The 25,495-nt window shown below is 32.9% G+C and overlaps 1 protein-coding gene and 1 pseudogene across 2 annotated transcripts; both read right to left on the reverse strand.

Moving 5' to 3' along the window:
* Positions 1-455: 455 nt before the first annotated feature.
* LOC145964736 (fatty acid synthase-like) lies at positions 456-8,057 on the reverse strand. Its single transcript, XM_083087780.1, has 13 exons — positions 8,043-8,057; positions 7,577-7,851; positions 6,949-7,451; positions 6,523-6,824; positions 6,009-6,413; positions 4,815-5,830; positions 4,394-4,635; positions 3,637-4,330; positions 2,692-3,523; positions 2,131-2,603; positions 1,770-2,024; positions 1,016-1,267; positions 456-914 (listed from the first exon to the last, which is right to left on the reverse strand). Exons 2-13 carry the CDS (start codon positions 7,844-7,846, stop codon positions 813-815), a joined length of 5,346 nt encoding a protein of 1,781 aa, XP_082943906.1. The 5' UTR covers positions 7,847-7,851; positions 8,043-8,057; the 3' UTR covers positions 456-812.
* A 7,502-nt stretch (positions 8,058-15,559) lies between these two features.
* Positions 15,560-25,170, reverse strand: LOC145964903 (fatty acid synthase-like; annotated as a pseudogene). The gene is made up of 14 exons (XR_014436568.1): positions 25,014-25,170; positions 24,756-24,916; positions 24,285-24,602; positions 23,645-24,147; positions 23,220-23,520; positions 22,729-23,118; positions 21,528-22,543; positions 21,107-21,348; positions 20,354-21,043; positions 19,397-20,228; positions 16,863-17,333; positions 16,512-16,765; positions 15,750-16,014; positions 15,560-15,661 (listed from the first exon to the last, which is right to left on the reverse strand). The product of XR_014436568.1 is annotated as a fatty acid synthase-like (transcript).
* Positions 25,171-25,495: the final 325 nt, after the last annotated feature.

Raw genomic sequence — 25,495 nt, forward strand, 5'->3', positions numbered from 1 at the left:
CTATATACATATGTACTATTACATTTCTTAGGCGTTTCTTAGGCGTTTCCAAGCCGTTTGTGTAAACGCCGTACAATTCGCCACATTGAAAAAGTATTTGCTGAAAGTGAAAAAACGGTATTGGAAAAAGTGTTTGTTAAACGTTTGAGAAGTCTGATAGTAAACTCTGTACACGAAGATGTATCAATGTTTACTGAACGTACTCTGAAAAATGTTACCTCAGCATTGCAAAACTTTCATGTAACATTATATAAAGAGTTTGTAGAACAAAAATTGCAACACTGCAGCGTTTGATAAGCATTCAAAACCCAACAGCGTTATGTAAGTGCTCTTACAAAGTTTGAAAAGCATATAAACTCTCAGAAAACCCTCACTCAACGGTTGTTAACGCTTTATAAAGTTTCTTATTTTCGCCAGGGCGGCAGTAAAAGTTTCTTGCCAATTCGAACAGATTACACAGATACAAACACAAACAGGAAATAGAGTTTAGGTAAGTTAATACATATTATAATTAATATTTATATTTGCAAAATATGAGAGAGATCTAGTAGAAAAAGGAATTATATTTAAAATAACTTAAAAAATGAGAGAATTTAAATAAATTTTAAAAAATCATTTGCGGGGAATTAAACATACATTTTGTGTTAAATATTTTATGGTATTTTATTAACAACATGGTCGCCGAATATACACAAAAGCCGTTACCAAACAATATACATTAATCTATTGATTATGATCAATGCTATGCACTTTACATTAATGTAATATATAATACACATATATTAATGTAATATTTAATGAATAATTCGATATCATAGTGGCTCTCCATTAATCGCAGCTGCTACTTTCTTGTTTCTCAAGATCGTAAAGTGATCACCCTCGATGTAATATATTTCCACTTTGTTTCGAGTTATCTTAAACATTATGTGTTTTGTTAAAAAAAAAATGTTAATTTTTTTGTTAATTTAATTTTAATTTATTAGATGTAGATATTAACTAAAATTTCCCGAAATACCTTGTGCAAACCATAATCTTCTTCAATTTTATATACGGGTGACAATGTAGCTTTCAGTAACATTACGGGTGATTTAATAGGCGATAGTGTAGAAGGATCATATTGTCGAATAGCGACTAAATGTTTATACACTGTTGTACACAGTATTTTCAGATTTACAGGTGAAAGTAATGTATTTATTGCTAAAAAGTGTTTAGCAAAAATATCAAACCGTTCTTTCCAAGTTTTACACTCCTTTAATATCATTAAAACCTGCAGAATTTATATGCTTCATATTTAAATAATTTTTAAAAACTTTTATAGATTTTTAACATTTTTGCGATTCTATGTCGAGTCTGAATCAATATTACATTTTGCTCTAGCGTCCTATGACGAATTTAGCTCGAGATAAAAAAGTATATGAATATTTATAAACATTCTAACGATCCTAAAAATATTTCTCGTTACGACTATATACACTTGTGTAAAAATTTATTTCCTTTTTTTATATGTGTTATAAAAATGTATATAATTTGAGATATTAAATGAATGGGAGTAAGGGACCAAATATGGGAAAACATATAAGCTGCAGAATATAAATGAAAATAAGTCTGAATTGCATCTGCTAAAAGGATATGACAGAAATTTCCGAATCGCAAAAAGTTAAAAGCTTTTAATAAAGAAACTGCAAGAATCATAAGATGCTTAAAATATAAAACTAATACTAATGTTTGTGATTAGAAATATGCTTCCATGTACATAAAAAGAGATATACCTTTTCACTGCTTCCTGCTTCATAAATTTCCAAAATAAAGATTAAAATATTAATCTGAAGTTCTACGTCGTTAGAACTTGGCATATAATGTTCACACATTAATCGTACTTGTTCCGGAGCACCATCGATGAGTACAAGTCGACCATTAAAATTTATAGACTCCAATCTTCTTACTAAATCAATTGCGACGACAGATCCAAAAGAATATCCTACTATTACAAAATCTCTTCCATCTTTCAATCTTGATGATACGTGCTGTAAAATATTAAAATAATTTTGCAAATTTTGCTTATGGCATTAACAAAAAAACACAATTCTTCAATTACAATAAAACATAAAATTATCGTTACGATTACGATACCTCAAAAAGATAATCCATTATCTCCGATATTGTGTTCATAGAATCGATATTATTTGTGTTATACTGCAAAGATGTCGTCGAAAATTTAATATTTGATGCCAAGTGATTAAATACAGTAATACAGCCGTCAATTCCCGGTATAAGAAATACTTGGATTGTACTTTCTTCTTTTTTTGTTAAGAGATCTAAACAAATTTCTGTCATAAAATCTTCATCCTTTAAAATATCGATTAATTTCGGCATTTCTTGATTTCTGATATCATTTGAATTTTCAGTTTGCGTATTGTCTCTATCAATGTTTGTGTTGGACATCTCAATTAATTTTGCAAAAGTAAGGGTCCGTATTTCTTGTGCAGTGAAAAAGATATCGAATTCTCGTTCCAGAATTTGTTTAATTTCCACAACCATCATGGAATCCATTCCAAGATCAGATAGAGATGTATTTTTGTTTATCTTATTCATATCTTTTACATCTATCAATACAATAATATGTCTGATTTAGTGTAGCGTACAAGAAATAGTTTAACACACACATGCCATAGTCTACATGCGAATACTTACTTAAAATATTAGCGACAGTTTCTATCATATTACTAAATCTGGAAGAACTTGCTTTCTTCTCGTCCACAATCATGCTGCTTACGATTGTGCGGTTTTGAAGTAAAAATGTATCGAGTATATCAAGGCAGCTGGATATTTTTTGTTGCAAGGTGCCACCGAAAACGATTTCCTTATTCTCTTCTTGCACATCAGCGACAAAACCCACGTCACCGATGGTTCCCCACTGAATCGCCAATCCTGGTAATCCATCTTTCGCCCTCTTCTCACACACCCTCTCCATAACGGAATTGGCCATACCATAATTCGTTTGTCCAGCGTTTCCTTTGCCACTAGTAATAGAAGAGAACATTACAAATTGTCGTAGTTTAGGACAAATCTTTCTGGATAGCTTGTCCAACATTTGCGTCGCCCAGGCCTTCGCTTTGAAGGATTCCACAAAGTTATCGGTGGTTTGATTCTTCAAAATGCGATCGTTCAACACCATAGCGAGATTGAATATCGCATCGACCGGTGCCATTTCTTCTGCAGTTCGCAAAAGATGTTCGCAATCGTCACGGTTAGATATATCGATTTTTTTAATAATGAGTACATTTACGCCATAGGATTTCCACAATTGAACTTTCATACGTTGATAACCATTATTTATACCAGTTCGTGAAATCAGCACAACGTTCTTGGCACCTCTTAATATCAGCCAATCAGTTAATTCCAAACCGAATCCACCTAGACCTCCTAATATAATGTAACTTCTGTCACTGAAACAATAGAAACGACGATGTGCGACAACTGGCCCGTTAAAAGGTTGATTTTCCTCTTGCATCTTCAAAATTATCTAAAAAAGTATCCATATATCCATATATTAGGAAAACCATTAGATTATTATAGTATTTCAAATTGTATTTATATCAATATGTATTTTATGTTTATATGTATTTTTTAGCATACCTTTCCTATGTGTTTCCCACTTGACATGTATCTAAAAGCTGCCTCAATTTCTGATTTTGGAAAAACTTTCACCTGAAGTGGTTTGATGATTCCCTTTTTCAAATCGTTAGCCATCATTTTAGATGTTAAAGACGTATGCTTGTGATAACCCAGAAATATATTTTCCAGTTGAATTCCATGAAAACTAATGCCTTTTTGAAACACAATTATATCTAGAGAATTGTTAGAAACAAGATCAAATTTGCCAATCTCTAGGAAACGACCATTTCGTGCTAGACAACGAACGGACGCAATGAGTTTTTCTTCCGCCAAGGAATTCAGCACAATATCTACGCCGCGACCGTTCGTATACAACATTATCATTTGTTCGAAACTGGTATCTCGAGAATTTCCAATATGCTTATCCATAATAGTCGGAAACGTTCTTTTAATAAATTCTCGCTTTTCAGTTGTACCTACGGTAGTGAACACCTCGCAACCTTTATTAAGAGCCAGGTGAATAGCTGCTTGTCCAATGCCTCCAGTACCAGAATGTATAAGTATTTTATCACCCTTCTTCATCTTCCCACAAATGTATAAGGCAAAATAACACGTGCTGTAAACGCACGGAACTGTAGCAGCATCTTTGAATGTCCATGTATCAGGTATGTCCCAACATAAATTTTTGTCTTTCACAACGACGTTTGCTATACATCTACAAAGAGCAATATTGGTCAATGAAATTTTACGTAATTATTTGAATAATTACAATATTTACTTATTATCTCGAAGCCCCATTACACGATGTCCATTGACATCAAATCCTACATATTCTATTCCAAGAGATGTACGTTGAAATCGTTCTTGGGACATTGCAGTCGGCAAAGAATTCAATTTGCCAGTTGCTAACATTACATCTCTGAAATTGATAGACGAATACACTACAAGTATCAAATCTTCGAGATGAGAATCAGATATATCATTTTCCGTCCAACAAAATGTATTTAGATCACCACGAACCTATAAAAGTACAAGAAAACATTTCATTATGCATGGCATGCATAAAGCGAATTTTAGATAGCGAAATTGTAAGACACAAAAAATAAATTATTATTGCTTATAGGCAGTATAGTATATACAGATAATATTTATGCACTATTCAAATCTTTGCAAAGATATATACATATATACATATGTACCATTTGACAAACATAGGCGGAAGGTACAGGTTGAGCTTCTGGACGAGGTAATGGTAAATATCTGTAAGATCCCCAGATTTTGTTAGAACGCAAAACATTAATAGACATGTCCTTTTGCAACTGTTGCATATAAAAAGAATTTTGTAGAGAGAATTTAGGAGCCTTCTCATCTTGAATAAATACACCTCTGACAAAGCTGCCTGATTCCTTCCTCAAACAATTAATGAAGCCTAACAAACCGCACTCAAAATCTCTTTCTCCAACAATTATGATTCTATTGTCTTTAACAAGTTGATTTTCATCGTTCAAAAGCAGCTTTAATTCTTCGAGCCAATTAAAATTGTCATTATTTATATAGACAACAGTCATTTTCTTTTTCTCAACTTTTTTCTTCAGAAGCACAATTACTTCTGTTTCAGTGCGCTTTTCAAGAATAACATTTAATTTATATTGTCGTAAATATTTATCGCAATTAATTATGTTGCTTCGTTCGCGCGTCAATAGATAACCACCATCTCTCACGAATGACAAAAGTCTTTCTAACGTTTTTTGTGGTTTCGTCAAGAGATTGAATCCGACAGCTATTAAGACTTTATCATTTATAGATGGTTTATTTAAATCTGCGATTGTAACATTCTGTGGCAATTTTGTTGGATTAAAACGATTCGATGATGTTAAAATACTAATATTTGCCTGTATTAACGGCATATCACTAAAAGTTTTAATTAACAACGGGGATGATAATTCTTCCAATGTTACATCATCAGTATCTTCTACGAATTCAATAGCTTTTATTTTAATTATCTGATGATCTTCGAACGCAAGCTGCGCTGATATTTTGATTGCTTCGTCTAAAGATATCTTCGCATGGTCATGATGTGCTACAAATACGTATTCTTCGATAACAGGAGCCTGGATTAATTTTCGACGAGAAATCATGGTAGCTTTAGCGCCTCGAATTTCTATTCCACCAGATATAATCGCATCTATTTCTCTATATATTCGTACTGGTAATACTGTAACAAGACAATTAAATAAGATAGCAATTTCACTACAAAGATTGTTTGATATAAAATTAAAGCTAATAGAGAGAGAGAAAGATAAAATATAATTCTCTTTTAATATATATTTAATTTTAACTTATCAAATTGTTAATTTTTAATTAATAAATTTTTTAATTATCGAGGAACGTACTTTTATCCTTTTCTGTCACTTTATACTTCAACTTTGACGTATGAAGCGCAGGATTAATTACCAATTCTTGAATACTCGTAGGAACATATAAATCCCTAGTATCATATCCAAGAATATAGAGTTGCAACATAGTGTCCATAAAAGTTACCCAATTATTTCCCCAAGCAATATGTCCTTTGTTGCATGATATAGATGCGCTTTTTAATCCACGGAACCAGCCACTATACTGATAGCCGCGTAATTTCAGTTCTTTATAGATATCTCGAACAGTCATGTGCTCTTCTTCTTCGTCATCTTCCGACAATAGACTGTTCAGAATCATTTTTTGTTTTGGATTCGATGTAACATGCACTTTACCTGTAACCACAACGCTACCTCCTTCGGTAACTTCGAATTTTCCGCTGTCTGCAATTTTTTTATTTGATATTACACAGCTTGAGATTAATTACGAGATATAACTTTATAATGTTACTATTGCAAAAATAATTTAATAATATATAAATTAGATAAATACCTTTTTGTATTGAAATTGTTAATTTTGTAATATTATTCGATAAGTGAGTAACACGAATAAAATTTATATCTCGAAATATTATCGGCATAGTTGTATACATTTTTCCTTCCATCATGCCGACAGTTTCCCACACGAGTGCAAGATATCCTGTTGCTGGTAATAAATTTCTTCCATCGATTACATGACCGATCATATAGTTATAGCTCTCGTCGTTCAGACTGATTTCGACATGTCTTTCCCTGGATTCTATGTCCTTTTGTGATTGATAAGTTGACACAAACCAATCTTTAGAATGATCCCACCTATAACTCGGCATTAAAACCTTGCTTTTATATTATATATGTATATGCTTATATATTTCAAGAAATGTTTCTTATTTACATAAGCAACATTTAGAGAAAAATTTATTCTGACATTATGTTGTACCTGATAGATGGAGATATCATAGGAGTGCCTCGACTAACTGGAAATTCCACTGGCAGATATAAGTTAGCAATCTGCGGTTGTAAACCACAATTATAGAGTTTTCCAATCCCTCGTAAAGTTACATCGTTCGAATTTTGTTCAGTGCGCTGAGTCAGTACGATGTTTGTCACTTTTGGATGTAAAGATTCTCTCAAAATACCCTCCAGAACGCCATCCGGTCCAATTTCGATAGTTACGGCATTATTTGGAATTAAATTCATTGCTTGTCCAAAGAGAACAGTATTGAGTATACTATGCGTGTGATAGTTCGCTGAAGATAATTTCGCTGCCTCTTTGGACCATTCCATACAAGGTACGGAGGTACTAATCCATCTTGGACTTCGTTTTTTCGGGCGTGATATTATTTGGTTCAAATTAAACAAAAGTCGATTTTCCACGGATGCGAAATAATAACTGTGATATGGTACATCGCAAGAGATTTCTTTCGCGTTAATGTTATTAATCTGACAAAACGAAATTAATTAATATGAATAAATATAAGGCGATTATATAAAGCTAAAACATTTTCAAAGTAAAAGAGACAAGTCAGAAGATCAATCTGATTAAAAATTTAATTAAAAAACAATACCTGTAATTTTTTCACGAAATCTTTTATGGATTCTGCGGGCCCGCTTATAATATTACTGTTTTGACTATTGTAGCACACTATTTCAATATCCGATGGACACATATTTTTCAGGCATTCGTAATCAAAATTCACAATTACCATGGAGCTATGAATCACATTTTCTTCGATGCAGGCCAAACCAATAAAGTATGCCGATAAAATAGTTTGTTCAATAGTTAAACATTTATCCGCATACGCGCAACCAAGTTCACCAGCAGAATGACTAATCATGTAATCTGGAGTAATTCCTAAGGTTGTGAGAAGATCTACCAAGCCAATCTATACATTCATATAGATATTTTTATACCGTATTGTACCGTGTTTATAAACTAAATTCGCATTGTTAATATATATAACTTATAAATATAAATATATAAATTATAAATTTTTTATGTAAATTTATATATTTATATTTATAATATTTTACCTGAATGCCGACGATACCAACAAATGTGTGTAAAGCGCTTTCATACGCTTTTCCATTTTTATTTGTCAAAATGTTCATAATATTTATATCATATGATTTTAAAACAGTGTCGCACATTTTTATAGCATTTTCAAAGGCATGAAATTTTAATAAATCTTGACCTGATAAAATTTTGATTAAGTGATAATAATTGTTATTTTATCATTTAATTGCCATCTTATATGTGTGAAATATAAAATATTGAATATATATATATACCCATCCGTGGCCATTGCGTGCCTAAGGCAGAAAATATAAACCAAATAGGTCTTTTTACGTTCCCATTATTTTGAATCTCCTGTATTGAATCTTGTTGCAAAGTGTCTAATATAATATATCCTCTCCATGGATGACCCTCTATATTGTCCGCATAAACATCATGTAATAAACGAATATATTCGACATCTGTGGAATGATTAGCGACCTACAAGAGAAACAATTTTCTAAAATTTCGGTAACAAATATATTTTCTAATTTTTAAAAATATTGTTATTTTTTTAAATATCTACTAAAACTTAAATATCTACATCGTTTAAAAACGATTTTACTGATTTTTCAGTACGTCCGGACAGTGTCACAAGTCTTGGCAAGCCATCGCTCCGTGTTGCACTGTTAACTTTCTGTTTGGTATTCCATCTTAGTATTAAATGAGCATTGGCTCCTCCGAAGCCGAAAGAATTAATGCCTATGTAACCATTCTTAAGTGGCACTGCTTCCGTAACCACATGGATGTTCCCTTTTACAAGAGCATCTATATCCTTTCGTGGTGATGTATAATTGATATTTGATGGAACGAGACCGGTTTCGAATGCTATTATTGCCTTCAAGAAATCAATGAATTTAATTAGATACATAATAATATGTATTTCTTTGTTAAGTATATATTTTTAAATCTGTCGTTGTTATAAAAAGCTAATTAATTTATTATTATATTAAAATAAATTTTGAAAAAATAAAAAAACAAAATTAATTTATTTATTTATACATATTTAAATCAATTGTCATAAATTAATAAACAATAAACTCCAAATTTCTCAAACTAGCTAGTAATATAGAAATAGCGAGATCTTTTTGTCCTATAAGAGGAAAAACCATTTATCATATATGCGGAATTTACCGGAATATTACTTTCTTTATGAAAATAATGCCAATTATGTGTCTTACCTTAGCGATTTGAGTGAAAGCACTTGCTGGTTCAGCGTGACCTAGATTGGATTTTACAGAGCCGATCATCAACGGAGTCTTCCTTTCTTTACACAAAACATTATGGATAGCCTTGATTTCCGCAGGGTCGCCAGCTCTTGTAGCGGTACCATGGGCTTCAATGTAATCTAGGTAAGATGGTAATATATCGCACTCCTTGTAACATTCCATCAGTAAAGTACTCTGATTATGTTCCGATGGGAACGTTATTCCTTCATTCTTATAACCATCGCTGTTTACTTTAATATGCTTACATGTAGCGTAAATTCTTTTAGCATGTTTTGCCTTTTGAAGATATAGCACAGATATGGTTTCGCTACGCGAATAACCGCTAGCGGTAGAATCAAAAGGTCTGCAATAACCATCGGAAGACAAAGTACCTAATATCATATACATGTTTAGTATACATGTTTATATATAAGAATATTATATAATATATTAACTAGTTAAAAATACCAAGACGAGAGAATTGGAGATTTATTATAGGATTTAAACATAAATTTGAAGCTCCAATTATCGCATCCTCGCATCGACCTGACATAATATCGTGGTAACCAAGAGCTATGGCATAAAGACTAGAGCTGCATGCTGTATCGATTGTATAAGATGGTCCTTTCAAATCCAGCAAATATGAAAGCATATTTGCTACTGTAGATTTACTACATCCTGTAATGCCTAGACCATCTGTCTAATTATAGAAAGTAAGCAACAATAAATTTTACATATGTAAACAATGAATTTAATAATTCTTTATGTCAAGTATTTTTCCTTATATATATTAATCAATAATTTTGTTCTACCTGAAGATTTTCATACATAAAATTTCCTTGCGACTCAAGTATAGATGTCCCTATAATCACAGCAGTATTTTTTCCTTGTAATTGCTTTGGATTGATCCCTGCATCGACAATTGCTTCATAAGTGTGTTCCAATAATATTCTTGTCATAGAATCGAGCGTGTGTGCTTGCTTGAAAGAAACGTTGAAAAAATCAGCATCGAATTTTTCCACATTATTAATTGTTCCCATGCGTGGTGGTAAATCTGGATGTTCTAACGAATTATATAAATTCATAAATGTATAATATTTATGTAATAAAATTGCTAAAGTATATTTAAAGTATATTAAAGTGCTATAAAGTATATTTTTAACATTTATATTTTTTATTTAAATTAAAAATATATTTTTATAACAAATAATTATGTATTTATTTAGGAGTAAAAAGACATATTTTAAATTAACCACAAATAAATGTGATTATGAATTATAATTACCCATTTTCCATCGGCCATGATTTGTTCTAGAAAGATCAACATTGTTGAATAAGTTCTCTTGTAACTGATTCATGTTGTTTGAATTTGGAAATCTACCAGCGATACCTGAAATAACGATTTCGTCGCCAGAATCATTATTAATGTATTGTCTGTGTGTTTCTTTCATATTGTAAATTATTTTTGTATGTGATTATCCACACAAATATATATATTTGTATTTTATATATTTTGTTCTATTTATGATGTTATTAACACTATAAAATTTGTTATTTGCGATATTATTGCGATAGACCGCTCGTCTACAGCACTCCTGTAGATGAGAAATGAGACAGTGGAACACTAAATCGTTACATATATATACATATATATATATATATATATATATATATATATATATGTTGATAATTAATGTAACTTTACCTTTTTAAATGTTCCTTTTTAATTATTTAGATTCTTGCGACTGTATTAATTATGATAATGATTACACATGTTGTATTTCCAATCTTCTTTATAATTTTAAAACTCAAAGTATGTATTTGCAATTGAAATGTATCGATTATATATAAAACATTGTTCATAAAATGCGTATAGTGCGGGATAATATTTGAAATAATTGTGAGTAATATATAAACATATTTAAGACAAAGAAAATATACTATTCAAAATAAAATAATATTGTTTATAATTTTATTACGTATTAAGACTACAGAATTCAAATTTGTTTACAGATTGTACTTTTATTTATAATACTAAATTATTTATTATTTGATTAAATAGTTTCATTTTTAATATTTGAAAATATGACATACAGGGTGAGCCATTTTAATTAACGCACGCAATTATTTCGGAAACAAAGCATTTTAGAGAAAAATGTTTCAGACAAAAGTTTTATGGTTTCGAGGGGGCCATAAGATGGTATCATTGGTTTGACCTTGAAGAGTTATTTGAAGGTCACATGAATATGTAATTTGCAATTAACAATTCCATATTTTTTCTTAAAAACAACTATGTGTTTTCTTTACACCAATTGATTCCTCTCATTATTTTGTACATAAAAGTATTAAGGTAAGATAATCGAAAAATGAATATTTTACAAGATATTTTACGGTTTATGTAAAATTAAGAAATTATTTCAAGCCTCATAACTCAAAAAGTACTTAACGAAAAGGTACTTAATTATAGTGTTTTGGAAAGCTATCGAGATAAGCTACAAGAATATGCAATGACAAATAGTAGGTTCCATTTAAGAAATTGAAGGTGACCTTCATGTGACCTTCAAATAACTCTTCAAGGTCAAACCAATGATACCATCTTATGGCCCCCTCGAAACCAAACAACTATTGTCTGAAACATTTTTCTCTAAAATGCTTTGTTTCCGAAATAATTGCGTGCGTTAATTAAAATGGCTCACCCTGTATATGTTTGTATACTATTTTTTTTTAGATTTTTAAGTCTCTCTCTCTCTCTCTCTATTTTTTAGTAATAAATTTATTACTGTTTCTATATTTTGTTTGTATCTTGAAAAAAATATATGGTAATTATCTAGAAGAACGGCAACCTCACCGATGACTTTGACCTTAAGATATGTCGTCAAGGTCATGATTCTGAGTAACCTCCAAAAAGTTTTAGTTGGCGGTCATTGTTTATTAAGAAGTTATTAACAATTCAATTCTGTAGTAAAAACATGCATGGTACCAATATGGTAAAGGTTGATATTAGGGGACTCACCTCCGATGAGCTTCACCTTGACATATGTTATCAAGGTCACTATCCTGAGTAACATGCAAAAGATTTTAGCCGTCGCTCGTTGTTTATTAAAAAGTTATAAACAAAAGAAGTTTTACGAATTTCACATAATTTTCGGACACCATGTACAATAACAGACCTCTTGTCGCGTTGAAAGTTATAAACGTGAATAAACGTAAAGAAAAACGCAAAAAAAGGCAAATTAAAGGTAAATAAAAAAAAGGTAAACAATTTAAATTTATATAGAATTTAATACAATTTAATACAATTAAAAAATATCACAAATGTATGTGTACACACACACACACACACACACACACGCGGGGCCTTCGGCCCCCCCTCCCGCAACCACCCCGCCGGTAGGCAAGGTGGACCTCGCTTTACAACTTACAGCATATATCCATTGTGATTGAACTCTTCGCAATGCGTCCCCTACCGGCGGGGTGGTTGCGGGAGGGGGCCGAAGGCCCCCCTTGCACCTTCCGCGCGTGTGTGTGTGTGTGTGTGTGTACACATACATTTTTGATATTTTTTAATTGTATTAAATATATTTAAAATAATTTTGAATTAATTTAAAACTAAATTTTGCTTGGAAATGGACCTTGCTTTGCGTGAACTTCAATTGCTCACAACTTCTTAATAAACAATGACCGCCAACTAAAACTTTTTGGAGGTTACTCAGGATCATGATTTTGACCACATATGTAAAGGTCAAAGTCATCGGTGAAGTTGCCGTTCTTCTAGATAATTACCTTAAATTTTGGAATTAAATTAGCATTGATATACTTTTGATACTATTTAACCTTTCTGTATTTAAATTAAACGCATTGCGACATAATAGAGTTAATTCTCTCATCGAATAAAAACAAGAGTAAAAATTTCACATATTTATTTTTTAGTTGGTAAATATGTCGATGCAGGGAGCTCGCCTCGATTACCTTGACCTTGACATATGTTGTCAAGGTCACTACCCTGAATAACATACAAAAGGTTTTAGCCGTCGCTCGTTGTTTATTAAAAAGTTATTAACAAAAGAATTTCACAAATTTAATGCTTTTTATCTCTGAAAATATTGATTAGAGACAAAAAATTTAAAGCAAAAAATAAAGCCGCTGAAAAACTGTACAAAAAAGGTTATATGCATTTTTTTCATAAACCTACTATTTTAGCTGTTATATAAAAAAATAATTATTTTAAAAACATTTAATACAATTTAAATTTATATAGAATTTAATACAATTTAATATAATTAAAAAATATCACAAATGTATGTACATACACACACACACATACACGCGGGGGGTGCAAGGAGGGCCTTCGGCCCCCCTCCCGCGACCACCCCGCCGGTGGGGACGCATTGCGAAGAGTTCAATCACAATGGATATATGCTGTAAGTTGTAAAGCGAGGTCCATCTTGCCTACCGGTGGAGTGGTTGCGGGAGGGGGGGGCCGAAGGCCCCCCTTGCACCCCCCGCGTGTGTGTGTGTGTGTGTGTGTGTGTGTGTGTACACATACATTTGTGATATTTTTTAATTTTATTAAATTTTATATAAATTTAAATTGTATTAAATGTATTTAAAAATATTATTTTTTCATATAACAGCTAAAATAGTAGGTTTATGAAAAGAATGCATATAACTTTTTTTGTAGAGTTTTTCAGCGGCTCTATTTTCTGCTTAAATTTTTTTTTCTCAAATCAATATTTTCAGAGATAAAAAGTATTAAAATTGTAAAATTCTTTTGTTAATAACTTTTTAATAAACAACGAGCGACGGCTAAAACCTTTTGGATGTTACTCAGGGCAGTGACCTTGACAACATATGTCAAGGTCAAGGTAATCGAGGCGGGCTCCCTTCATCGACATATTTACCCTCAATTTTTGTATTAATATAAAAAGAATTGACTTGTAATATACACATTCACATTTTAAATTTAATTAAAAGTTACATTAAAAAAAATAAATTTAATTTATTTTAAAAATATATAAACAAATAAATAAATAAATTGTAAAAATACATTGAGATCAATAAACAAAAATAACATGCTTAATTACAAAATATAATTATGTATTTAAATTACAATCAGATTTTTTTAAATATAAATGTGTATTTCTCTTTCTTTCTTTTTTTACAATATAAAAACAATAAAATAGAAGGTTAAAAGACCGTGGCGCAGGATGTCAGCACGTAAACCAAAATAACGCGCAATATGTTAGCACGTTGGCAACAGATTTAGATTTAGATCAGAAGTTGTTAATAGATTGGCATTAGTTATGTCTTCATTAAATTCACGATCTGTCAGCCGATAAAATATGATATACATCTGGTAATCTGAATAGATTGACGGCCGTACCCGATATGCAAATTTTTTCTAACAATTTAAATAAAATATTAATGTAAACCGATATTTATGAAGTGTTTATAATATTTGATTTGATTTCAGTAATTATCGAAAATAGTACGTATTCATTTTAAAAAAATTTTATAAATTATGTCTTTGAAACATTTTATAACAGTTTACAAAAATATTTCTGATTGATTAAAATATTTACTTGAGAAACGTTAAAAGAAACGTTTCTTTTGATAAAAATAAACGTTTATCAAACAAACAAAATATCGTTCTTCTTCTATCCGCAAAAAACATTTGCCTTCTCATGAAATTAATAGAATAATGCTTTCACAAATCAAGACAATATTATAGATCAAATCATCCAAAACATAACTAAAACTACTTTAAAGTCGTTTTTAAGATTTCTTTTATATACCTTTCTGTTACGTTCTATTAATTATATATATTATGGAGCTTTAATGTTGTTAGAACCAAAGTTTCCGTACTTGCGCGGCAGTAAAAGTTTCTTGCCAATTCGAACAGATTACACAGATACAAACACAAACAGGAAATAGAGTTTAGGTAAGTTAATACATATTATAATTAATATTTATATTTGCAAAATATGAGAGAGATCTAGTAGAAAAAGGATTTATATTTAAAAAAAAACTTAAAAAATTAGAGAATTTAAATAAATTTTAAAAAATCACTTGCGGGGAATTAAACATATATTTTGTGTTAAATATTTTATGGTATTTTATTAACAACATGGTCGTCGAATATACACAAAAGCCGTTACCAAATAATATACATTAATCTATTGATTCTATGATCTATTGATCTATGATCAATGCCATGCATTTTAATATACATTAATGTAATATATAATATGCATATATTAATGTAATGTTTAGTGAATAATTTGATATCATAGTGGCTCTCCATTAATCGCAGCTGCTATTTTATCGTTTCTCAAGATCGTAAAGTGATCACTCTCGACGTAATGTATTTCCACTTTGTTTTGAGTTATCTTAAACATTATGTGATTCATTAAAAAAAATTTTTTGTTAATTTTAATTTATTAGATGTAGAATATTAACTAAACTTTCCCAAAATACCTTGTGCAAACCATAATCTTCTTCAATCTTATGGTCTACAGGTATCTACAGGTGACAATGTAGCTTTCAGTAACATTGCGGGTGATTTAATAGGCGATAGTGTAGAAGAATCATATTGTCGAATAGCGATTAAACGTTTATACATTGTTGTACACAGTATTTTCAGATTTACAGGTGAAAGTAATGTATTTGTTGCTAAAAAGTGTTTAGCAAAAATGTCAAACCGTTCTTTTCAAGTTGTACACTCCTTTAATATCATTAAAACCTGCGGAATTTATATGTTTCATATTTAAACGATTTTTAAAAACTTTTATAGATTTTAAATTTTTTGCGATTCCATGTCAAGTCTGAATCAATATTACATTTTGCTCTAGCTGGTTCTATGTCGAGTCTAGCTCGGGATAAAAAAATATATGAATATTTATAAAGATTCTAACGATCCTAAAAATATTTCTCATTACAAATACATATACTTGTGTAAAAATTTATTTCTTTTTTTTATATGTGTTATGTATATAATTTGAGACATTAAATAAATGGAAATAAGAGACGAAATATGGGATAACATATAAATTGCAGGATATAAATGAAAATAAGTCTGAACTGCACCTGCTCAAAGGATATGACAGAAATTTCAGAATCGCAAAAAGTTAAAAGCTTTAAATGAAGAAACTGCAAGAACCATAAGATGATTAAAATATGAAGCTAATAGTAATATTTGTGATTAGAAATATGCTTCCATGTACATAAAAAGAGATATACCTTTTCACAGCTTTCTGCCTTATAACTTCCAAAATAGAGATTAAAATAGTAATCTGAAGTTCTACGTCATTAGAAATTAACATATAATGTCCACACATTAATCGTAGTTGTTCCGAAGCACCATCGATCAGTACAAGTCGACCTTTAAAGTTCATAGCCTCCAATCTTCTTACTAAATCAATTGCAACGACAGATCCAAAAGAATATCCTACCATTACAAAATCTCTTCCATCTTTCAATCTTGATGATACGTGCTGTAAAATATTAAAATAATTTTGCAAATTTTGCTTATGGCATTAACAAAAAACAATTCTTCAATTAAACATAAAATTATCAATACGGTTACCATACCTCAAAAAGATAATCCTATCTCCGATATTGTGTTCATAGAATCGATATTATTTGTGTTATACTGTAAGGATGTCGTCGAAAATTTAATATTTGATGCCAAACGATTAAATACAGTAACACAGCCGTCCATTCCCGGTATAAGAAATACTTGGATTGTACTTTCCTCTTTTTTAGTCCAGAAATCTGAACAAATTTCTGTCATAAAATCTTCATCCTTTAAAATACCGAATAAATTCGGTATGTCTTGATTTCTGATATCAATTGAATTTCCAGCTTGCGTATTGTCTCTATCAATGTTTGTGTTGGACATCTCAATTAATTTTCCAAAAGTAAGGGTCCGTATTTCTTGTGCAGTGAAAAAGATATCGAATTTTCGTTCCAAAATTTGTTTAATTTCCACAACCATCATGGAATCCATTCTAAGCTCAGATAGAGATGTATTTTTGCTTATCTTATTCATACCTTTTACATCTATCAATTGCAATGCCTTTGGCCGCCTCGGGAACGCCGATCCGGAGGGGGCGGCGTGCAATTTTAGCCGATAGAGAAAATAGCTGGTTCACAGAAAAAAACGGTATCTTAAAATACGGTAGCGTACGGTATCTCACAGCTCCCCGAGAAGAAGAGCGGTATTGGGCGCCAGGCGCGGTCTCCCGCGCCACGATATCGTTACGGTAACGGGGATTTCGGTAACCTAGAGCTCAGTATAGGGCAGAAGGGCAGGATTCTTTGTAGGCTAGAGAGAGAACGCTAAATAACTTCCGGGAGAGAGAAATGATCGACACTCCTTCGAGTATTATTATAAATATATTTAACAATTATAGTATAGACAAAGTATATAACAAAGACGATATGAATACAATAGAAAAGGTTAACGGTACGGGAAAAATAGAAAAGATTAAATGTAGAAGATACGCAAGTAACGAGATCGATAATATAAATTTCGAAAGAAAAGAAACATCAGAGTTATACGAACGATACGAAGGTCGATTGTTATCTATACGGGAACGAATACATATAATACGCGCGATTAACAGATAATTATGAGATCGGAACGATAACGAATATAATTTCACGGACAGCGATGAGCAAAGTCAACAGGTAATTCACGGAAAAATCAAATGTAACGACGGTTATAAGTAACGGAAATTCTACGTCAGCGGGCACAAGTATTATTTCGCAATGTTGTCCGGTATCTTCTCGACCTTTCGCTCTCGGCGAAAACAAATTCGACCCTCACGCAATCTCAAACCACACGAACGTTAACGGACATATATTTTAAACAGAGATTTCGCAATTGTACAATTCTTGCCGAGTAGGTTTTCGGGTATACGGTAGCCCTTACTCGCGAAGAACGACCTCACGCAAATCCCATTATTCTCTACGCGATACGGAAAGTCGGAATTTCGCTACCACCGTAAGAAGCGCAATTCGACACTCCTCGCCATGATATAACAAAACACGAAATAAAATGATACGATACGATACGGCACGAACGCTACGGTATAGCGACTGTCGGCGACGAACCCCCGAGAGGGACAAATCCGCGATACTCGGGGCCAGCCGGCGTCCGGCAACGAAACGCGAGAAAAGCGCGCAAGGCTTCTACGACAATTCGGTAACGAGATAACGGTCGTCTTGCGACGGTATCAAGAAAATTACGACGCCAGCTGTATCCGGGAACAGTTTTACGGCTACCTGAGCGGCGGCTTACAATCTCGCTGCGGTATCCGGGTCCTCGCTGGGCTCTCGCTGTGATCGCACTTGAGTCGGAGGATCGTCTCTTTGCTATTGCGGCTCGCCGAACAGCGACTTGTGATAAAGGCTCCTCGAGGCCCTCGAGTCCCGCGCCGATTTTCCGCGCATCCTGTCGATTTTCGATGAGAAGGGGTCGATATTCTCCGCCCCCTCGAATTTCGTCCTGCTGTATTGCGGGTTGCCCTTCGATAGGAACCAAAATCCAACGTGGACGGTATTCTTGACGATTGTATGTTCTCGGTAGCTCGGACGTGTTGGACTGGCCAGGCCGTATCCTCGTCCGGCTCCGGATGCATCTCCTCTCCTCAGTCTGCAGCCTGGGAGAGTGTTGATCGTTCCTTCGTCCGGGCTTCCCCGTCATTGTTTCTCTAAAAGTAGCGGATATTAATACAACGGTTACCTATGGATAGCGGCGGAGCGGGATCTCGATTCGTGACCTTTCATTGGAGGGGAGGCATCGGTCCGACTCTCTCCTCTTCCTTTCTTCGGTAACTGCACCCTTCGGGATCTTGCTGTACATCACTCGCTCGCTCAGATTGCCGCTCTTTGCTCTCTTAAAGTTAATCTCCTATAAAAGATATATCACGGGATCGGATAAGGGGGTTCCCCCTCGGGTGCGAGGGACGACCCTCCGCACGACCTTCCCCCCCCGGCGGGGTCACTGTGACGGAGCTCAAAAGGCGTCGCGTCACACAATATAATATGTCTGATTTAATGCAACGTATACAAAAAATAGTTTAACACACACGTGCCATAGTCTACATGCGAATACTTACTTAAAATATTAGCGATAGTTTCCATCATATTGCCAAATCTGGAAGAACTTGCTTTCTTTTTGTCTACAATCATGCTGCTTATGATTGGGCGGCTTTGAAGTAAAAATGTATCAAGTACATCAAGGCAGCTGGATATTTTTTGGCGCAAAACGCCAATGAAAATGACTTCCTTATTCTCTTCTTGCATATCAATGAGAAGACCCACGTCATCTATGTTTCCCCACTGAATCGCCAATCCTGGTAATCCATCTTTCGCCCTCTTCTCACATACCCTCTCCATAACGGAATTGGCCATGCCATAATTCGTTTATCCAACGTTTCCTATGCCACTAGTAATGGAAGAGAACATTACAAATTGTCGTAGTTTAGGACAAATCTTTCTGGATAGTTTGTCCAACATTTCCGTCGCCCAGGCCTTCGCTTTGAAGGATTCCACAAAGTTATCGGTGGTTTGATTCTTCAAAATGCGATCGTTCAACACCATAGCGAGATTGAATATCGCATCTACCGATGCCATTTTTTCTGCTGTTCGCAAAAGATGTTCGCAATCGTCACGGTTAGAGACGTCGATTTTTTTAATAACGAGTACATTTACGCCATAGGATTTCCACAATTGAACTTTCATGCGTTGATAACCATTTTTTATACCAGTTCGCGAAATCAGCACAACGTTCTTGGCAACTCTTAATATCAGCCAATCAGTTAATTCCAAACCGAATCCTCCTAGACCTCCTAATATAATGTAGCTTCTGTCACTGAAGCAATAGTAACGACGATGTGCGACAACGAGCCCGTTTAGAGATTGATTTTCTTCTTGAATCTTCAAAATTATCTGAAGAAGTATATCCATATATTAGAAAGACTATTATATTATTATAGTACTTCAAATTGTATTTATAACAATTTTATTTTTTATTATTTATAATTATTGTGAAATGAGTTATATTGTTAGCATACCTTTCCTATATGTTTCCCACTTGACATGTATCTAAAAGCTGCCTCAATTTCTGATTTTGGAAAAACTTTCACCTGAAGTGGTTTGATGATCCCCTTTTTCAAACCGTTAGCCATCATTTTAGATGTTAAAGACTTTTGTGATAACCCAAAAATGTATTGTTCAGTCGAATTCCATGGAAACTAATGCCTTTTTGAAACACAATCATATCTAGAGGATTGTTAGAAACAAGATCAAATTGGCCAATCTCTAGGAAACGACCATTTCGTGCTAAACAACGAACGGACGCAATTAGTTTTTCTTCCGCCAAGGAATTCAGCACGATGTCCACGCCGCGACCGTTCGTGTGCAACATTACCATTTGTTCGAAACTGGTATCTCGAGAATTTCCAATATGCTTATCCATAATAGTCGGAAACGTTCTCTTAATAAATTCTCGCTTTTTAATTGTACCTACGGTAGTGAACACCTCGCATCCTTCGTTAAGAGCCAGGTGGATAGCTGCTTGTCCAATGCCTCCAGTACCAGAATGTATAAGTATTTTATCACCCTACTTCATCTTCCCACAAATGTGTAAGACGAAATAACACATGCTGTAAACGCACGGAACTGTAGCAGCATCTTCGAATGTCCATGTATCAGGTATGTCCCAACATAAATCTTTGTCTTTTACAACGACATTTGCTATACATCTACAAAGAGGAATATTTGTCGATGAAATTTTACGTAATTATTTGAATAATTAGAATATTTACTTATTATCTCGAAGTCCCATTACACGATGTCCATTGGCATCGAATCCTACATATTCCATTCCAAGAAATGTACGTTGAAATCGTTCTTGCGGCATTGCAGTCGGCAATGAATTTAATTTGCCAGTTGCTAACATTACATCTTTGAAATTGATAGACGAATACACTACACGTATCAAATCTTCGAGATGAGAATCAGGTATATCGTTTTCCGTCCAGCAAAATGTACTTAGATCACCAGGAACCTATAAGAGTACAAAAAACGTTTCATTATACGTGACATGTATATAAGGCAAATTTTAGATAGCGAAATTATATGACACAAAAAATAAATGATTATTGCATATATACAGTGTATACAGATAATATTCATGCACTATTCAAATCTTTGCAAAGATATATACATGTATACATATATATATACCATTTGACAAACATAGGCGGAAGGTACAGGTTGAGCTTCTGGACGAGGTAATGGTAAATATCTGTAAGATCCCCAGATTTTGTTAGAACGCAAAACATTAATAGACATGTCCTTTTGCAACTGTTGCATATAAAAAGAATTTTGTAGAGAGAATTTAGGAGCCTTCTCATCTTGAATAAATACACCTCTGACAAAGCTGCCTGATTTCTTCCTCAAATAATTAATGAAGCCTAACAAACCGCACTCAAAATCTCTTTCTCCAACAATTATGATTCTATTGTCTTTAACAAGTTGATTTTCATCGTTCAAAAGCAGCTTTAATTCTTCGAGCCAATTAAAATTGTCATTATTTATATAGACAACAGTCATTTTCTTTATCTCAACTTTTTTCTTCAGAAGCACAATTATTTCTGTTTCAGTGCGCTTTTCAAGAATAACATTTAATTTATATTGTCGTAAATATTTATCGCAATTAATTATGTTGCTTCGTTCGCGCGTCAATAGATAACCACCATCTCTCACGAATGACAAAAGTCTTTCTAACGTTTTTAGTTGTTTCGTCAAGAGATTGAATCCGACAGCTATTAAGACTTTATCATTTATAGATGGTTTATTTAAATCTGCGATTGTAACATTCTGTGGCAATTTTGTTGGATTAAAACGATTCGATGATGTTAAAATAGTAATATTTGCCTGTATTAACGGCATATCACTAAAAGTTTTAATTAACAACGGGGATGATAATTCTTCCAATGTTACATCATCAGTATCTTCTACGAATTCAATAGCTTTTATTTTAATTATCTGATGATCTTCCAACGCAAGCTACTCTGATATTTTGATCGCTTCGTCTAAAGATATCTTCGCATGGTCATGATGTGCCACAAATACGTATTCTTCAATAACGAGATCCTGGATTAACTTCCGACGAGAAATCGTGGTAGCTTTAAAGCCTCGAATTTCAATTACGCCAGATATAATTGCGTCTATTTCTCTATATATACGTACTGGTAATACTGTAATGAGACAATTAAGTAAGATAACAATTTCGCTATAAAGATTGCTTGATATAAAATTAAAGCTAATAGAGAGAGAGAAAGATAAAATATAATTCTCTTTTAATATATATTTATTTTTAACTTATTAAATTGTTAATTTTTAATTATTAAATTTTTAAATTATGGAGGAATGTACGTTTAGCCTCTTGTCACTATATATTTCAACTTTGACGTATGAAGCGCAGGATTAATCATCAATTTCTGAATATTCGTAGAAACATATAAATCCCTAGTATCATATCCAAGACTATAAAGTTGCAACATACAATCCATAAAAGTCGCCCAATTATTTGCCCAAGCAATATGTCCTTTGTTGCATGATATAGATGCGCTTTTCAATCCACGGAACCAGTACTGATAGCCACGTAATTTGAGTTCTTTATAGATATCTCGAGCAGTCATGTGCTCTCCTTCTTCGTCATCTTCCGGCAATAGACTGTTCGGAATCAGTTCTTGTTTTGGATTCGATGTAGCATGCACTTTACCTGTTACCACAACGCTATCTCCTTCGGTAACCTCGAATTTTCCGCTATCTGCAATATTTTTATTTGATATTACACAGCTTGAGATTAATTACGAGATATAACTTCATAATGTTACTATTGCAAAAGTAATTTAATAGTTTCATAAATACCTTTTTGTATAGAAATTGTCAATTTTATAATATTATTCGATAAATGAGTAGCACGAATAAATCTTATATCTCGAAATATTATCGGCATAGTTGTATATATTTTTCCTTCCATCATGCCGATAGTTTCCCACACGAGTGCAAGATATCCTGTTGTGGTAATAAATTTCTTCCATCGATTACATGATCGATCATATAGTTATAGCTCTCGTCATTGAGATTGATTTCGACATGTCTTTCTGTGGATTGTATGTCATTCTGCGATTGATAAATTGACACAAACCAATCTTTAGAATGATCCCACCTATAACTCGGCATTAAAACCTTGCTTGTATATTATATATGTATATGCTTATATATTTCAAGAAATGTTTGTTGTTTACATAAGCAACATTTAGAAAAAAATTTATTCTGACATTATGTTGTACCTGATAGATGGAGATATCATAGGAGTGCCTCGACTAACTGGAAATTCCACTGGCGGATATAAGTTAGCAATCTGCGATTTTAAACCACAATTATAGAGTTTTCCAATCCCTCGTAAAGTTACATCGGTCGAATTTTGTTCAGTGCGCTGTGTCAGTACGATGTTCGTCACTTTTGGATGTAAGGATTCTTTCAAAATACGCTGCAGAACGCCATCCGGTCCAATTTCGATAGTTACGGCATTATTTGGAATTAAATTCATTGCTTGTCCAAAGAGAACAGTATTGAGTATACTATGCGTGTGATAGTTCGCTGAAGATAATTTCGCTGCCTCTTTGGTCCATTCCATACAAGGTACGGAGGTATTTATCCATCTTGGACTTCGTTTTTTCGGGCGTGGTATTATTTGGTTCAAATTAAACAAAAGTCGATTTTCCACGGATGCGAAATAATAACTGTGATATGGTACATCGCAAGAGATTTCTTTCGCGTTAATGTTATTAATCTTACAAAACGAAATTAATTAATAGGAATATATATAAGGCGATTATATAAAGCTACAATATTTTCAAAATAAAAGAGACAAGTGAGAAGATCAATCTGATTAAAAATCTGATTAAAAATTTAATTGAAAAACAATACCTGTAATTTTTTCACGAATTCTTTTATGGATTCTGCGGGCCTGCTTATAATATTACTGTTTTGACTATTGTAGCACACTATTTCAATATCCGATGGACATATATTTTTCAGGCATTCGTAATCAAAATTCACAATTGCCATAGAGCTATGAATCACATTTTCTTCGATGCAGGCTAAACCAATAAAGTATGCCGATAAAATAGTTTGTTCAATAGTTAAACATTTATCCGCATACGCGCAACCAAGTTCACCAGCAGAATGACTAATCATGTAATCCGGAGTAATTCCTAAGGTTGTGAGAAGATCTACCAAGCCAATCTATACATTCATATAGACATTTTTATATCATATTGTTCCGTGTTTATAAACTATATTCGCATTGTTAATATATATAAATTATAAATATAAATATACAAATTATAAATTATAAATTTCATATAAATTTATATATTTATATTTATAATATTTTACCTGAATGGCGACGATACAGACAAATGTGTGTAAAGCGCTTTCATACGCTTTTCCGTTTTTATTTGTCAATATGTTCATAATATTTATATCATATGATTTTAAAACACTGTCACACATTTTTATAACATTTTTAAAGACATGAAACTTTAATAAATCTTGACCTGATAAAATTTTGATTAAATGATAATAATTATTATTTTATCATTTAATTGCCATCTTATACGTGTGAAATATAAAATATTGAATATATATATATACCCATCCGTGGCCATTGCGTGCCTAAGGCAGAAAATATAAACCAAATAGGTCTTTTCACGTTCCTATTATTTTGCATCTCCTGTATTGAATTTTGTTGCGAAGTGTCTAATATAATACAGGGTGATTCAAAATAACCCCTGTGTCCCTGAAATGACATATTCTTGAATCAATTCTAAGACGATTTTTCCTTCGGCAAAATTTCGTCCGAAGATTAGTTTTTGAATTATTAAAGGAAGTAGTTAACGTATGACGGGTCGAATACAAGAGGCAGGCAAGGGTGGCGCGATTCACCGTCAGACGCGGGAGCTTACGCGGGGCGCCTGCTGCGATCAGCTGATCGCTGTACACATACAGACACACATGCGAACACATACATTCTCTCTCTGTCTGTCTGTCTGTCTCTCTCTTTGTCTCTCTCTCTCTCTCTCTCTCTCTCTCTCTCTCTCTCTCTCTCTCTCTCTCTCTCACTCATTCGCTCACTC

This window comes from Camponotus vicinus, unplaced genomic scaffold (assembly GCF_025532165.1).
Source record: "Camponotus vicinus isolate PSW18456_S1 unplaced genomic scaffold, iyCamVici1.0 SCAF_14, whole genome shotgun sequence".
Taxonomy (NCBI): Eukaryota; Metazoa; Arthropoda; class Insecta; order Hymenoptera; family Formicidae; genus Camponotus; species Camponotus vicinus.